At 35.5% G+C, this 15451-nt stretch overlaps 1 protein-coding gene across 4 annotated transcripts in view; it reads left to right on the top strand.

Moving 5' to 3' along the window:
- Positions 1 to 955: 955 nt before the first annotated feature.
- The window catches only part of vwa5b1 (von Willebrand factor A domain containing 5B1), a 33348-nt gene continuing 18852 nt past the window's right edge, over positions 956 to 15451 (top strand). The window contains exons 1-7 of one of the 4 annotated variants that reach the window (XM_023341567.1): positions 956 to 1228; positions 5897 to 6056; positions 6141 to 6302; positions 8300 to 8525; positions 9362 to 9516; positions 11095 to 11226; positions 13036 to 13160. In XM_023341567.1, coding sequence (XP_023197335.1) covers positions 5918 to 6056; positions 6141 to 6302; positions 8300 to 8525; positions 9362 to 9516; positions 11095 to 11226; positions 13036 to 13160 — 939 coding nt within the window. In that variant the 5' untranslated portion in view covers positions 956 to 1228; positions 5897 to 5917. The remainder of the gene's footprint in view (positions 1229 to 5896; positions 6057 to 6140; positions 6303 to 8299; positions 8526 to 9361; positions 9517 to 11094; positions 11227 to 13035; positions 13161 to 15451) is intronic. The other 3 variants (XM_023341479.1, XM_023341515.1, XM_023341425.1) reach the window with 3 other exon arrangements.

Raw genomic sequence — 15451 nt, 5'->3', positions numbered from 1 at the left:
ATATAAAAACAGTATAAAGACAACAATACCGTACAGTAAGGGCAACATTTCAAAATAAAGACTGTGCAGCATGGCAAGGCTCTAAAGGAAGTAAGAAAAGCTTACAATTTATGGAGTGCCATAAATTCTTTCAAGCCAAAACTTGCACTTTCTTTATTTCGGCTCCTACAGATGATGATTTCACTTTTGTTATATTCACATCTTATACATTATGTGAATAACTTTAGAGATACTGGCAACAAATTGACTACATTCCCCTCTGTTGTTCCTTAGGTTGTGAAAAAAAGAGACAGCGAGGAAACGAGAGCGGCACTGAGGGAAGAAAGAGGGGGAGGACAAAGGGGTGAGTTCCATTGGCTGCAGGTTAATCCAATTTAGAGGCGGATGTTGAGTCCCAGCTACCCACCAACACACACGCATACACGCGCACCCGCCCCCCTCCACACGCACGCGCGCACACACACACACACACACACACACACACACACATGCAGAGAGACCATCTCCACATTTATAACAGCACCAAAATGATTTTTCAAACACACATTAATTGTCATGGAAACGGTTGCAGAGCAAACCCACCTCCCCCCAGATGTATCAAACAAAGTGATCACGAAACCCTGAGACAGACAAACGCCCACTTTAGATTTAAAACGCTCCTGTGCAACCGCCTGCCTGTTGAGGTTGCATGACAGACGATGTGCGCTGTCTTCCACCCATCTGCTGCTGCTGTTACACTGCATGACATGCATGTTATTAAAAAGGATATCTGAATTGTTGATAGTGTCAACAAGAGCTTACAACGAGTGGGTGGGGATGGTGCTTTGAATAGGGTTAGGTGGGGAGGTTGCTTTGGATTCTCTCTCTCTCTTTGAACCTCAAACTCCTGCATCCTCCTCTCAAGGAGGAGGAGGATGAAGAGGAGGAGGCAGAGGAAGAAATAAATGAAACAGTTTCTGGAACCACATGTTGCTGGGTTTGACTAAACCACGACTGGCTGCTGCAGCAGCATCTATCCTCTCCCCTCCTTGCATTGTGCGTCTGCATGTGTAGTTCCTGCCACCTGTGGCAGCACTCCTATTCCCTCTACGCCACCAAAAGCGAACAAAAAAAAAAACAGCAATTGGAGAGGAGAGCAAAGGAGAGGCTGGACGAGGAGAGGATATCTTTCATGATAAGTGGACTTCTGATAGAGAGAGATCCACGGTGCACTTGACACAAATGAAAGGTAAGACAATGGGAAACACTAATGCATTTTAATGCTGGTTTGCTTCCGTCTGGCGATTCCTGCTTTAGACATCACTGTCCGTAGTTTTAACTGAAGGAGGAAAAGGGTCAATGGTTGAATCTGTCAGCGGATGTAAACAGGTACACTGTGCCTCAACAGGTGGTGACACAGCATGCAGCTGTCTGTTCTGACCCAAATGAAGGATGTTGTCTGAGTTCAGGGTTGATGCCTTCACTGTGTTTTCAGTAAAATCCAGAGGTTGGTAGGGTGAGCCCATCAGGAGAGAGCCCACTTTTGACTAAACTAAAACTGGAAGACATAAAAGAACTAATATCACTGATTTAAAGCAGTTCAAAACAAAACTTTTGCAAAAAATAAAACACCCTTTGCACATGTGTGGATATAATCAAGTCCAGTTGTGCTTGTTTGCTTAATTTATACAAGACTTGATTATGTCCAGATAAAGCTTTCCTGTCTGGTTCTCAGTATGTGGCTGATTGGACACATGATGGCAGTATTGAGATGACAGAAATCTGTAAGTGCATTAAAATGTATGTTCCTCACAGTGAAAAAGCACTTGAGAATGATATTATCATAAAATTAACGAGTTTATTGTTTATTGGCTATGTCTGTGAATATGAGACCTGACATTACAGCCTGAAGTTTTTTTTATTTTTAAAGTGTTTTTTCTTTTTTTGTGAGAAGAAATCACCTGTGGTGTGAGATAAAGTGTGATTAGTCTCACTGTCAGATTAAATCCAGTTTGGTGATGCTGCTGGTCAGTATGCAGGTAAGCAGGCGAGCAGAGCTGTCTCTATGGATATTGCTTTCGTCATTACACTTCCCATCTAGCTCGTGCAGAGGGACTCTGGTTGTGCAGCAGATGCAGACCCCATGACAGCAAGATTACTTGTGCAGGAGAAGGCACAAACAATAAACCGGAGCCGTATTGCAGCAGCTAATTTTGTTTTAGCAAAATTGGAGAACCTTAAAATGAATTAATCTTTTATTACAGTAGCGTAATCTCAGACTACAAAAAACAATAAAAAAACAAAACCAATTGAAATTCCCTTTAAAGAAATAATTGATTTTTACACTATTGTTGACACTGTTAACAATTCAAGTAAGAAAAATCTTACTGGCGTATTTATTTTGTATTTTTTTAAAAACCTTTACTTATACAATCTGACAGACAGGATCATTTTAGCTTGTGGTTCTTGAAAACAGGAAAGATAAGAGAACATTGCACTCAAGGCAATCACAACATGTTGAACATTATTCAAATTTATCAAATTGCTGCACAAAAATACTTACTCACCTAAATCTGCTCAAATCAGATTTAAATAATTTAAATAACTGAAAATGAGACGAACAAGCCTGCGTGACAACTTTGTCTTGCTAAAACAATGAGCTCCATGATAAGGAAGATCAAAACAAAATCTTTTATTTCAGCTGCAAAGTGTTACATCTCAAGTTCAAACATTTTAAAACCATTAAGACCAGATTTGAGAGACATGCCATGAAAAAGTCTTTTATGTCATCACAATGTATACATCTTTGAAGTTTGTTAAAATTTTAAGGATTTTTCTTTGACCAGATGATGCAAAAGCTGATCTTTTGGCACCAAACAATATAGGCAGGTATGGCATAAAGCAAAGGATTAATATGGAAAATAATCTCTTGCCAAGTATTAAATATGGCAGAGTATTGTGGCGTTATTGTGAGTCCCTGGGAACTTGCTGGGCTGCATGTTGGACATTGCAGTTTAAGATTCTGTTCGGTAGCGTTGGGCAATTGATTGATTTTATCGATTAATCAAATTGGCAGTTAAGAAAGATTACATTTTTGGAAAAATCTGGATTGTGCAATGCTTGGGCATCTGTAGTTCAGTGACCATCTTGTTTTACAGATTGTATTTCATTTTGAATTCATGTCAACTCCCAGAACAGATTATTGAAATAAAGGTTTTTGAAAGTATTTGTTCTTATGTAACATTTCTTTTGAAGAAAAGGAGGAAAAAAAAGCTAAAAATAAATAAAAAAATATATATTGGCTATGGTATGAAAAAAAATCAGATATTTTACTTCTTAGGCATATTACCCACTCTACCAGTAAATAAAAAATTGTCTGAGTATTTTCCCCTCGTGAATAAATGTACTCAAATTAAAAGTTGTATTTTCCCCCAATTTTTTTGAGCTTATGCTGTTGCAAAAATTAATAAAAACATATTTTAAGGATTATCACAAATCATTACCAAGGATTCCAAGAAGTAAGAGGAATACTGCATTTATTAAACAGAATAATTGCGCTTATTATCTCTTTAATGTATCTGAACATTTTAGTTTTATCAATAGATCTCTAAGATCTGTACTTTGCCTGCAAATTTCTTGCTGGACAGCAATGGCAATGTCACCTTAAAATCTTTGTTTTTATTGCCACGACTTTTATCTTGAATGATTTTAACACGGGTGTCACCTTACCCCAGACCTCTTAGTTTTACATCACACTGAGGAGGATTACTGAGGCTAGAGAACCAATAAAGAATGCTCCACTGACAGCTTTAGCTGTAGTGTTTGAATCTGTAATGTGTCCCTGGTGTGTGTTTAATCTTATTGATGCTGGCCATCAAAAGTAATAAAAACAAGAAACAAGATCACTTTCTGTGCAGAGTGCTCAATTTGAACGGAAATTTGGAGCTCATAAATAACATTGGGAAGATATTGAGGTAGAGTTTTGAATTATTGGAGGTGAAAGTGTGCAAAACATAAAGAAAAACATATTTTTACAGAAAAAGACAGTAGAAGCACAATGGATGGAAGTTTTCACTGCTCACTGCCTTAGTTTGAAACAGGTTAATGTAAAAGAAGAGCCTATCAGAAATATCAAGGCTGACGAAAACAAACTTCAGTGGTGAACAGAATAAATTGTCAAAGTCCCTTTGAAATGAAATGTGTTCTCTGAACAAAGAAAGAGATGTTGTTCAGCTTGTTATTGAAGCACAGTTTGAAAGCTGGCATCTGTTTTCATTATTAGAACTTCAAATTGTGCTTGTGAAATGATCATCTTGCTCATCTGCGAAGGCCCCATGTTATGCAGAAAGATACAAAACGTTGTGAACCTGAGAAGAGCAAATATCTACATCCTTTTTTTCTAAAAAAAAAAATCCTTTCCTGCTTTCACTGCCTAACTGAGTGAATATATTCAACATGCTTGGAGATTTTTTTTAAGAAAAAGAATTGGGTGCACAAGTTTGGATTTTTAATAGATTTTCCTTTATCCACATTTGTCCTAATCAGAATTGTATATACTTGCATATAGTGTTGTTTTTTTTTTACTTTCCTAATATGTGGCGTATTGCAAATACGAGTGATGCTAACACTTGTATTTGACTCATAAGAACCAGAAGTTATTAGATGTTGGCAAACTTCAAGTATAAATTAGACAAAAATTGCAGTAAATTCTAACTGGCACAACTAATTATTGGTTATAAAAAAATACTTGAAGCTGTTATGCGATTAGTTGCGACATTCAGGAAAAACTCCATAACATGTAACTGTGCATTATGCAGCAGCCTCATCATTCAGTTGCAGCTTAGCAAACTTTAATATTTAACCTGAGAGAGAGGATGACAGGTAGATGATGGAAAAATTTGTACTTTGTCATATGTGAGCATTGCTGTTACACATGGATGTTATTCTTGGAAAAAGGTGGCAACAGGCTGATTTTTTTCAGGTAAATTCGATGCTGATGTCGTTCTATCTTGGCATTGTGTTGATACACATACACTGGCACATTATTTAAAAATCTCTGCTTTTGTAGAAGTTGATCGGTTAATCAAACAATCAACTTGACTGTTAAAATGCCAAGTTTTGGTTACGTAAAATGAGATCACAATAATTTTTTTAGAACTTCTTCCACATATAACTTCACTTTTAATATGCAAACACGACATAATGACATAAAAATCTTTTGCATTAAATAAATAAAAGAAAGGGTACGTGTACACAGCCTTCAGCTGGTGTTTTGTTGAAGCATCTTGTGATTTCAGCAGCCAGTCTTCTTTGTCAGGCACCTGTCAGCTTCCCACATCTCCACTTTGTTCTATTTGCCCACGTTGCTTTGGAAAAGTTTTCTAAATTTACCAGGAGGTGAGAACATATCATGTGCACAGCTCTCCTTATGTGGCCTTGCAGATTTTCTGTTGGGAAGAATGTGCTGGCATTTTCAGTTTTAACTTGATAAATTGATTTTTTTTTGTTGATTTGGTTGTGTGCTTGGTGTCAGTGTGTTGATGAAAATGAAATATATTAATTTATTTGTATGTTTTAGCTCTAAGCTGGCTGGTATTTGGAACTAGTTATAATTTGATCAACTTTGACAAAAACCTCAGCTTCATCTGAAAAATGTAGCTCTTGTTTTAGGTAATGTGTGGCTCTATCAGCAAAATACAACAATTCTCTCACAAAGTTTTGAAAGATTTAGCATGGAATTTTAACTGGGGATTAAAAGCACTCCACTGCTTTCCATCACAAATCCTATGTAAAGAGTAAAGGAGAACCTTTCTTTTGTTCTCACTGTGTGAAGTAAAGATAATTTTTTTAAAAATCCAACAATTTTTCTATTTTATTTAATCAAATATACTGATTTGGTTCTGTTTGCTTTTCAAAGCAGAATACTAAAGCCAGCAGGATGCCTGGACTCATTAACAAGGAGAGCCAGTGTGCTCTGCCCCTCAGTGTGTCTGACATCACCTGCTGCGTCAGGGGTTATACTCTGGCTCTGACGGCCTCTATGACCTACGAGAATATTGAGGATCATGCAATTGAGGGTAAGCGAGATGACTGCATTCCACAGCCATATTGAGGCAATTCAAACCTCTGAGCATCAGTCTTTTCTTCTTTTTTCCCTGAAGGTATCTTCATATATCCACTGGAAGAAAATTCCATTGTTGTTGGGTTTGAGGCTATGATATCCAGTCAAATTATAACCCTGCAAATAAAAGGCAAGGCAAAACTTGATGATTGTTATCAGGACATCTGCCACACCGCTAACGGGGCTCTCCAGAGCGGCACCGGTAAGGCTGAAGTGACTCAGATCAATATTGCTATATGAGCTCAGTCCAAAGGCCTCTATTTGTGCGGCGTATAGGGGGTTTGCTGTGATGAAAGCGCAGAACAGCACAATCAAAGTCTGAGGATCTTTTCCAGCTCTGTAAAGTGTTAATGTTGATCCTAGATCCTCCTCTGTACTGTCTGGTTCAGTGTTTTTGCAGCAGGCAAGTCATAATCAATGAAGCTACTGAGAGACATGGGTATTATTCATACTCATGCTGTATTCCTAATGAATGCATTAGGCATATGCAGGAAAATGAATATCGCACTTCAAAATCCTTCTCTGTAAATATATTTCTGTTGAGGCTTTTGACATGACATTTACAACAGATTAGTCATCCACATGTACAATATAATGAGAAGATTTAGAAACATGAAGAAAAGTTGGGGGAAATTACATAAAAAGAAATGAAGAGAGGCAAACTAATGAGTATTTAGAAAGCAATTCTACCTCCCTGAGCAGAAATTAATGTCAGGTGCTTTATTTTTTTATTAATAGCCTGTAAAGACATTCCTCTTTTACATGGTAGCACAAATGTATTTCATGGTGACATGAGGAAAAAAGCTCTCCCAAGACCTTCACCACCTCAGTTTTGCTAAAAATACTGATGACATTTGTCAAATATATATTTATAAACTTCTGAATATTCCAGAAGTGGGCCAAAAAATTATTTTCACAATATTAGCAGCAGTGGAATCAAGAGAATAATAATAAGAGTTGTTAAGGAGCCAAGGACCTCTTGTAGAGGGTTGTAGAAGAACCTGCACTTAACTTGTACTGTTGATTAAAAAATAAAAACCAACCCAAGAAGTAACACACTCAGCTTCAATGCCACCTCTCTTCATCAGACTCCACTGCTGAAGAGAAAACACACACTCATTTAAAGTTTGCTGCAGCAACACTAACATTTGGTGGTGTGAAGATCATGTCACAGTGAATTTACTGAGATATTATTAATAATGTGAATCTGTTGCAATCTACCATAATTCCGAGGATGAAACAAGGAATATATATAAACAGAATATAGAATACCATATTGTGCAATAAGGACAAAATTACTAAATAAACATTGTGCAGTTATTAAAAATAACTTGAGCATTTAAAAAACAGACCAATGACAGTAACTGACAATGAAAACAGTGCAACAACAGAGATGTGAGAATGTGAGGAGAAATTTTACTTCAAATAACTAAAAATGTTCAAATAACTGTGCAAATAATTGAGAGCAGTGATGGATAGAGTCTGACAGCTGCTGGAAGGAGGAATCTATGATGATGCTCCTTTGTGCTCTTAGTGGCAGACTGCCTCAAGCAAAGCCAAGGAACTGCTCAATTGGTTTCAGAGAAAGAAAATAAAGCAGCTTGGATTTTCTACATAATATAATATCAACATCAAAATAGGGTCTTCTACTATTTAAAAACAATCGGTTTTCCCTTTGGCCCCTCACTTTATTGCCAATAACATAAAATACTTTATGTATGGACAATGATTTTCTTGTATGTGAGGATATTTTTGGATGTTACCAACATCTGCTGAATAAGTGTCCTAAATATGTTTACTGAGAAAATGTTAAAATGCTCAATACTTATTTTTCTGTCTGTAATTATATTAATATGCTCTGTCATTTCATACTCAGAGAATAAAAATGGCAAATATTGGATTAATTTTCAGAGACTGCAAGCACCATTAATAATTCAGCCCAAAAGGGTTTCTAAAAATTCACCCAGCTACTATTTTAAATCCATCATTAGACATATCTTTAAAGATCCATTTGCAGACCAATTAGTTTTTCTGTCTGCAAAAAAACTGTGCTGTAACAAGGAAGTTGTTTGAAAGCAAAAATAAAACAATTAACCAAAGAATCCACTATTAAAATGTAGATATTATTAAAGTTTACTTTAAAATACATTTACATTGGTTTTTGACACTAAATAATATTTTATCTTTTCTAAACTGGAGCTACAGGGAACATACTGGTGGATGAGGACTTTGAGAGGACTGTGCTAGTGGTTAACCTTGGAATTATCCCCCCAATGGAGACGGTACATATCCTGGTCAGCACATCGTCTGAGCTCACCACTTTGCCCAGTGGAGGTATCAGGGTCTCATCCCCACCAGTTTGTACTCCTCGGGTACAAAGGACCATCAACGAGGAGCAGGGATTGTCGCCAAACTTCTCCCGAACGTAAGAGATCAAAAACCAGATGAAAAACCGATGTGTGTTAAGATTACATTCTATTGTGTTTTAAATGTAGGTTTAACAGTTATTTTCAATAAGTTTGATTATGATGAGACTCAGATTAAAAGTACTTTTTAGATAATAGCAATCTTTAAGCTGACATTAAACCTATTTTTCATTAAATCATTTTGGTTTTATGAACACTTAATATTCTTATCTTGAATGTTGTGTTTTCGTTCACTGTAAGCAAAAAATATATCACATTGACAACTAAAAAAACATCAGTATATGTACAACTAATTGCAACACAATGCAAAAATGCAAAATCTTACCAAGAATTTGTTTGGTCTAATTTCTAGTCCAAATTTCTTAGAACACTTGAAATTTGACTAAGCTGATTTACAAGTAACATTCAAGGAAAAATATAGAAGCTTATTTTAAATAAAAAATTCCTTAATATTGATGTGTTAGTTCCACTGACTGCAGATTATTTTACTTCTAATGTGGGGAAAAATGTCTTGTTATAGGTAAAATAATGTGCTAGTGGAACCAGTACTTTAAAAAAAATCAAAATTATAAAATTGTTTAATTAAAACAAGCTCATATTTCTTGCTAAAAAATTACTTGTAAGTTAATTTAGCCTTATTTCACATTCTAATATGTTAGCACCAGAAACTAGGCCAAAAATACTTTTGTGTTTTTGCAGTGTATGCACTTAGTGGATTGAGTTACTGAAATGCATACATTTACTGAAATACGTACATATTAAGTAATATATTGAACATTGAACATGACTGTTGTGGAATGTTAAAGTTCTTGAAAAATAATATCTACATTTTTAGTCGTGAAAGACCCACTTGTGCCTCAAGTCCTCACGATCAGAATCCAAACTCCTCTCCGCTGTGGCTGGCAACGCTGCTGGAGGATGAGGCCATAAACTCTATGGACTATGAATTTAACTTCCAGCTGGAGATTCGAGCTCCGTACCTTCTTGCAGGTTTGATCTCTGTTTTTTTACATGCAATTATTGGAGACTCTTAACATCTGTAATATAAAAACTCCTCCAACATGGTGACACTTTCCGTGTTGCATATGTCTATGCTTGTATATTTTGTCTAAAGTGATCAATTTTATTTTAGAAGAATCCTCAGTAACTTAAAAGATTTCAGTTTTATGCCACTTTTCTGCTTCAGACAGACAGACTTTATCCCCAAAGAGAGACATTCATATATCCAGTAACACCAACAGTTATGCAATAATAAAAACACAAAAAATAAAATAAAATACATGCACCTATCCTAATACAAATATGCTGTTGAGAGTACCAGGATTTTTTCTCGATATTTGCTGAATTTCTCAACATACTTGGGAGGTTTCTGCAACATCAGTTTATTTGGAGAAAAAGACATTAGTGATTTCATATGCTGATCTGAATCATAAGAAAATGTAGGGGAAGCTGCACAAATACAGCTCACAACCAAACATGCTTTTTCTGTAGTCAGAGACAATCATGCAAAGTCCAAAATCAAGGGGTTTTTTTCTGAGCTGGTCACTGAGTCTCTGACTTGCAAACTGAAAAAGTCACAACTTCTCTCAGTCTCCCACCAACCAGATTAAATTTGCAATTTTTCATGGTGTTTGCTTCTGGATGAATCTCACAAACAGCCACTCATATTATCTTATATCATAATTTGTGACCCTATTTAATGTCTGTGTAGCTTCAATGCATCTCCCTTCTAATACAAAAGTGGGCTAGATTATATCTAAGGCTGAAACGATTAATTGTGTTGAATCGGTTATTGAGATAATAATCAACTATTTCAGTAATCAATTAATCATTAACTGGAGTATATAGACTCAAAGGAGGTTATTTGTTGAAAGAACAACATATTCAGAGCATTAATTAAGCTAAAATCCTACAAAATGTTGCAGTTAAGATGCAAAAAAATGTTGTAGATATGTTTTGCTCCAAACACCCCAACTGGCATACTTTTAGCTCCGCCCAGTTCAAATGGTGGAAAAAATTTGGCATATTTTGCTAATCAATTATTAATCAATTAATTAAAATAATAATAAACAGATCAGTCCAACACTGTACTGATATTAAGTTGAACAGAAAAGGTTGAGCTTTTCGCATGTTATTAGGATTATTTTTTTATCTTTTCTTTTTTTCCTTTGATACAAATGATCAAGGAATGCAACATTATATTGCATTTCAGAAAATAAAACATTTATTTTCTTATTTTAAAAAGGAGCTGAATTATTTATTTGTATCTTTTAATGTATTTTTAATACTGAAAAGGCTTAGTTAAAATCACCAGAATTTTCCAATATTTTTATCAGATTAATTGGCTACTTGTCAGAATAATTGATGGATTAATCAATTACTAAAATAATCTTTATTTGCAGCTTTTTATTTAAACTGCACAGGTAAGTTTGTTGAGTTGTTGAGTTGTTGATTGTTAACGCTGCCTCCTCTGTGTGTGAATTCCTCTGGAAATGTGTGCCCAGGATGCTGTTAGCGACTGGAGTAATTGCCGGTGTTTTAGAGCCACTTGTTGTTTGCTCTGTGTAGGAGTGGAGAGCCCTTCTCACGCCATTCGAGCTGATGCAGACCCTCTGGCCCGCTCGGCAACCAGCGTCGTCATCACACTGGCTGACAAGTACACTTACGACTGCCCTGTCGAAATACTCATCTACCCCAGCGGTAGGTTTATAACTTAAAACTCAGCTCTGCACTTAGGCTTTTATTCATTTACAAGTAAAACATTCTGAAATTGGCTCTTAGCTTTTTTTCTTTTACACAATATGTTGCCTGTTATCAGATCAGCAGCGAGGTGACTCACTACCTTTCTTAGAGTACCTGTCCAGGAAAAAAGAAAAAATTGCATGCCAGCAGAGTTTCTCTCCATGGTGTAAGAGTACATTGCCAAGGTTTTTCCTCCTGTGTTGCTCTTTTTTTGTCCCTCAATGCCGTCTTGATCTCCAGGATGTGTGGGCTGGTTGTCGCCCTGAGGCAGGAATGAGCCGTGGACAAACTGAGCTGATGGGCATCTTATGAGCACTTTGTTCACAAGCAGACCTGCGGTCAGTCTGGGACAATCTAATTCACAGCAGACTTGTGCTGCTGCTTCTGCCACAACATGGAGGCTCAGTTTCAGCCAAGGGATGAAGGAGACAGAGCTGTGCTTCAAACATTCACACCTAGCTTTTAGCAACAGCATTGTGTTTCGATTACCAACAATACAATGTGAAAACTAAGACCTTAAAAGGCATTACTGTTTACATATATTATACATATTTCTAGTCCAGGTTTAAATCTCATGATAGTTATTTAAATTTTCAATGGCCTAAAATTAAGAAAAAATGGAAAAGGAGTGGCAAAATTACTTCCACAAGAAAGTCTGGCATCTATTCATAACACAATGTTTACCAAGGCTAAATTAAATGCATCAACGTTAATATTTGAGCTGATGAACAGAGGATTTAAATAGTTAAAGAAGGAGCAAATCAGAAGAAAAATTATATAAGCGTGAATGTCTAGGAAACCGACACAGTGAAAAACCACAAAATCTTACCAAGTATTTTAAGTCTAGTTTCTTGTGCCATTATCTTAGTAGACTTGAAATAAAAAATGTAACTTACAAGTAACTTTTCAGCAAAAAATATGAGCTACTTTAAGTTAATACTTCCTCAATATTGGTGAAAAAGTATAAGTAATAGCTTATACGTTTTCAACAATATTAAGAAATTATTGACTTAAAACAAGCTTATATTTCTTCCTGAAAAGTTACTTGTAAATTAGTTATGCCTTGTTTCAAGTGTGCTAAGATTTATAGCACAAGAAAATATTAAAATACTTGGTAAGATTTTATGTTTCTGACCATAAAATCAGAAACATAAGGTGCACTGGGATGCATAAACATGTTCCTCCCAACTGAATGACCTAATTGTCTTTATGATAGAAAGCCAGAAAGGGTGTGTAGGTCTCACATTAGTCAAAGGGGGTCCATTGTCCATTGAGGTGCTGGGCTTTAATGAACTGAAGGAAATAGTAGGCCAAAATTAATTCAAAATGATGCGGGAGCTTTATAAAGTCACACAGAATAAAAACAAAAAATTACAGAAAAGTGTCTGCTTTAAGCTGGTGAATTTTCTATTTTGGTTTAAAGTTCAACTGAGTGACAGTGTGAAATTTTTATTATTTTAAAACCTGGCAATGATCCAAATTTTATTTTATCCTGATTTGTAAAACCCTATACTTGGAAGAGTGTGCCGACTGCAGCGCTCACTAAATCTTCATCCTTTCCCTTAACAAGAAAGAGAGAAACTTAATCCTTTTTCTCATTTAGTTTTCTTTTCTTTAGCCCCACTGTGATACAATTAATTCTACAATCAGTGTGGGTGTAATTCTGTGCTTTTGGATTACCTCTTTACTCCCCTGTGAAGGTTTCAGTCACAGAAACTGACAGTTTTCATCTGGATGTCTGTGTTCTCCATCGCTGTGCTACACCAGAGCCCCATGTGCCGCACGTTCTCGTCGAGAATGGAGACATGACGCAGGAGGAGTACGACGAGTTTCTTCACAGTCGGAGTGATTTCATCAAAGCAACCAAGAAGGACTCCAGCAATCAGAGGAAAGTGAGTGTGTCGCCAACATTAGCTTTCTCTACTTGAACTGATGATAACAATATTATACCCATTTCTTTTCAGAAGGCGTCAACATAAAAGCCAAGAACTGCAACAGATGTTTTTTAAAAGATGCATTTATGTTATTTTAATTATAGTCTGCAGCAGACTGTAATTCTGATATAATCATGAAACATCTGGGAGTTGCTTGTATAGTTGAACATTTCTAAAACTGCAGACATTTTTATAAGTTTGTAATAAAACAATATAGATAATTCAGTTCATTCAGTGTCTCATAAATGTAATCCTCCTCATCATCTACGTAAAGTTCCCGTTAAGATTTTGTATTTCTCCTTCCTAAAGTTAATATGATATTTTTCTGAGGTAATCAAATTATGACTTGGTCTTTCTAATCTCAGGTCTTTGTCAAATTAGATCTGAGCTTTAAAAATATTTGACTGATTTTACATTTGCTGAGACCTCCATATTCAAAAGGTTGAATACAAATGAGCCTTTAAAAATGTTTTAGCAATAATTAATTTTCCCTTTCACTGTTAAACTTTAAATGTCTCTGCAAATGCAAATTAAACTGTTATAACTTATTTTTGTCAAGAAATTAGACTTTATTAATTTCTTTAAATAGTTTCTGTGAACTCAGAAAGTTTTTCCTAGTAAATGTTCGACTTTTTAAACTCAGAAGTTTCCTTGTTTTTTGTAGAAAATTTCCAAATTTGTTTAGTGGAAATTTATTCTTTTTTTCTATCTACATTGGCCCTATTACATTGTTGTATACTACTGTTGATAGGAGTAGTAGCCATTTTGAAACACGAAGTTTGCCTTTCAAGTTGTATCTGGGATTAGTTGTAGTTAAACCCAGTTTCTTGGCAAGTGAAATCATCATCTGAAAACTGCTTTCTGTGTTTAGTCAGGTTATCTTTGTCTGAAAATATATATATTTTTGATGATCTGAAGCATTTAGATTTTACAAAACAAAAAAGCAAAACCTGGAGAATCCCAGTAATGGGGATATTCCTTTTTGACAGCTTTGTATACCTCAGTGCCATCGATGGAGAACACACAGGAAAGTGCTCCTCCACTTCCTGAAGTGCCTTAGTTGTTGTCAAGGCTCCTTCGATCAGAGGGAAAGTCTCTTTAGGGAAGAAGCCTTAAAGACACAGGACCTTTAAAGAAGGGTGTTAATCAGAAACCAGTGTTAATCAGACAAGAAGAGTGGCTCTAATTTACAGTAACATAAGAAGCTATTAATTTCTTCAGGCATTACATCGATTTATTACTATACATATATCCAACTCTTACACATCTGCTAATCAACATACTGTAGTGCAGATGTTTTCTTTTTAATTAGGACAAAATTATTACAAACAAGTTAAAATATTCTTATAATGGAAAATGTTTGATGCAATACGAAGTATAAATCTTTTTTTTTTTTACTACTAAAATGTGTGGTCACACTTCTGGTTTTGTTTTGCTCATTCTGCATCACTTTGCTGTGTATTTTGTATTTACCTGTTGCTATGTCTTGCATATTCTTTTTGATTCTGTAAAGCACTTTGGTCTGGTTATGTAAAGCACTACATAAATAAATGATTGATTGATTGATAATAATTTTTTGAATTCCCTTTACCCTAAACAGGAACACAACTACTCTGCAACCTATAATCTGATTTAACCAGAATCCGCTTTTAATTTATTTATTAAATGTGCCTAAATACACCAAAATTTTATCCAAAATGTGATCTTGTTTTATAGCTAACTTTGAGCCTCCAAAAATTAGCAACTTGAATTTCTTTTTAATAAAGCACACATGCAAATTTCTTTTTAAATTTTGTGACACGGTTTATAAACTCCATTTTTTTTTTTTTTTGCAAAAAAATCTAACTACTTTGTGTATTTAAATAATTGTGTGCTTAGTTTGTTGCTAAGCAGGTAAAAAAGGACAATAGAATTTCTTTAGGATTGTAACTTGGTTTAGAAATCATAATTTTCTTTGGTAATAATTCTGACCAGGCAATTCTGGTCAATGTGAAGAAATCTTTTGACATCTCTGCTGTATTGTGTACATCTAGGCTCTTTGATCATAAAAGACAGTCTTGTTGCTCTGGGTCTAGGTTGAGTTCTGCGATTATCTCTGCATGGGGCCATTCACATTAAGCTTTGATGATGAGACTATTAAGTGACCAGCAGACCTAAACTGGAGGGGAAGAGCACTTAGCCATAAAAATGGGTTTCTATGGAAACACTCCAAAGGCGAGGCTCATTCTGCCTGATTTTTTTTCCTGCAC

This window comes from Xiphophorus maculatus, chromosome 1, assembly GCF_002775205.1.
Source record: "Xiphophorus maculatus strain JP 163 A chromosome 1, X_maculatus-5.0-male, whole genome shotgun sequence".
Lineage (NCBI taxonomy): Eukaryota > Metazoa > Chordata > Actinopteri > Cyprinodontiformes > Poeciliidae > Xiphophorus > Xiphophorus maculatus.
The sequence above is the reverse complement of the archived record's forward strand: the minus strand, read 5'-3'. Positions and strand labels throughout refer to the sequence as shown.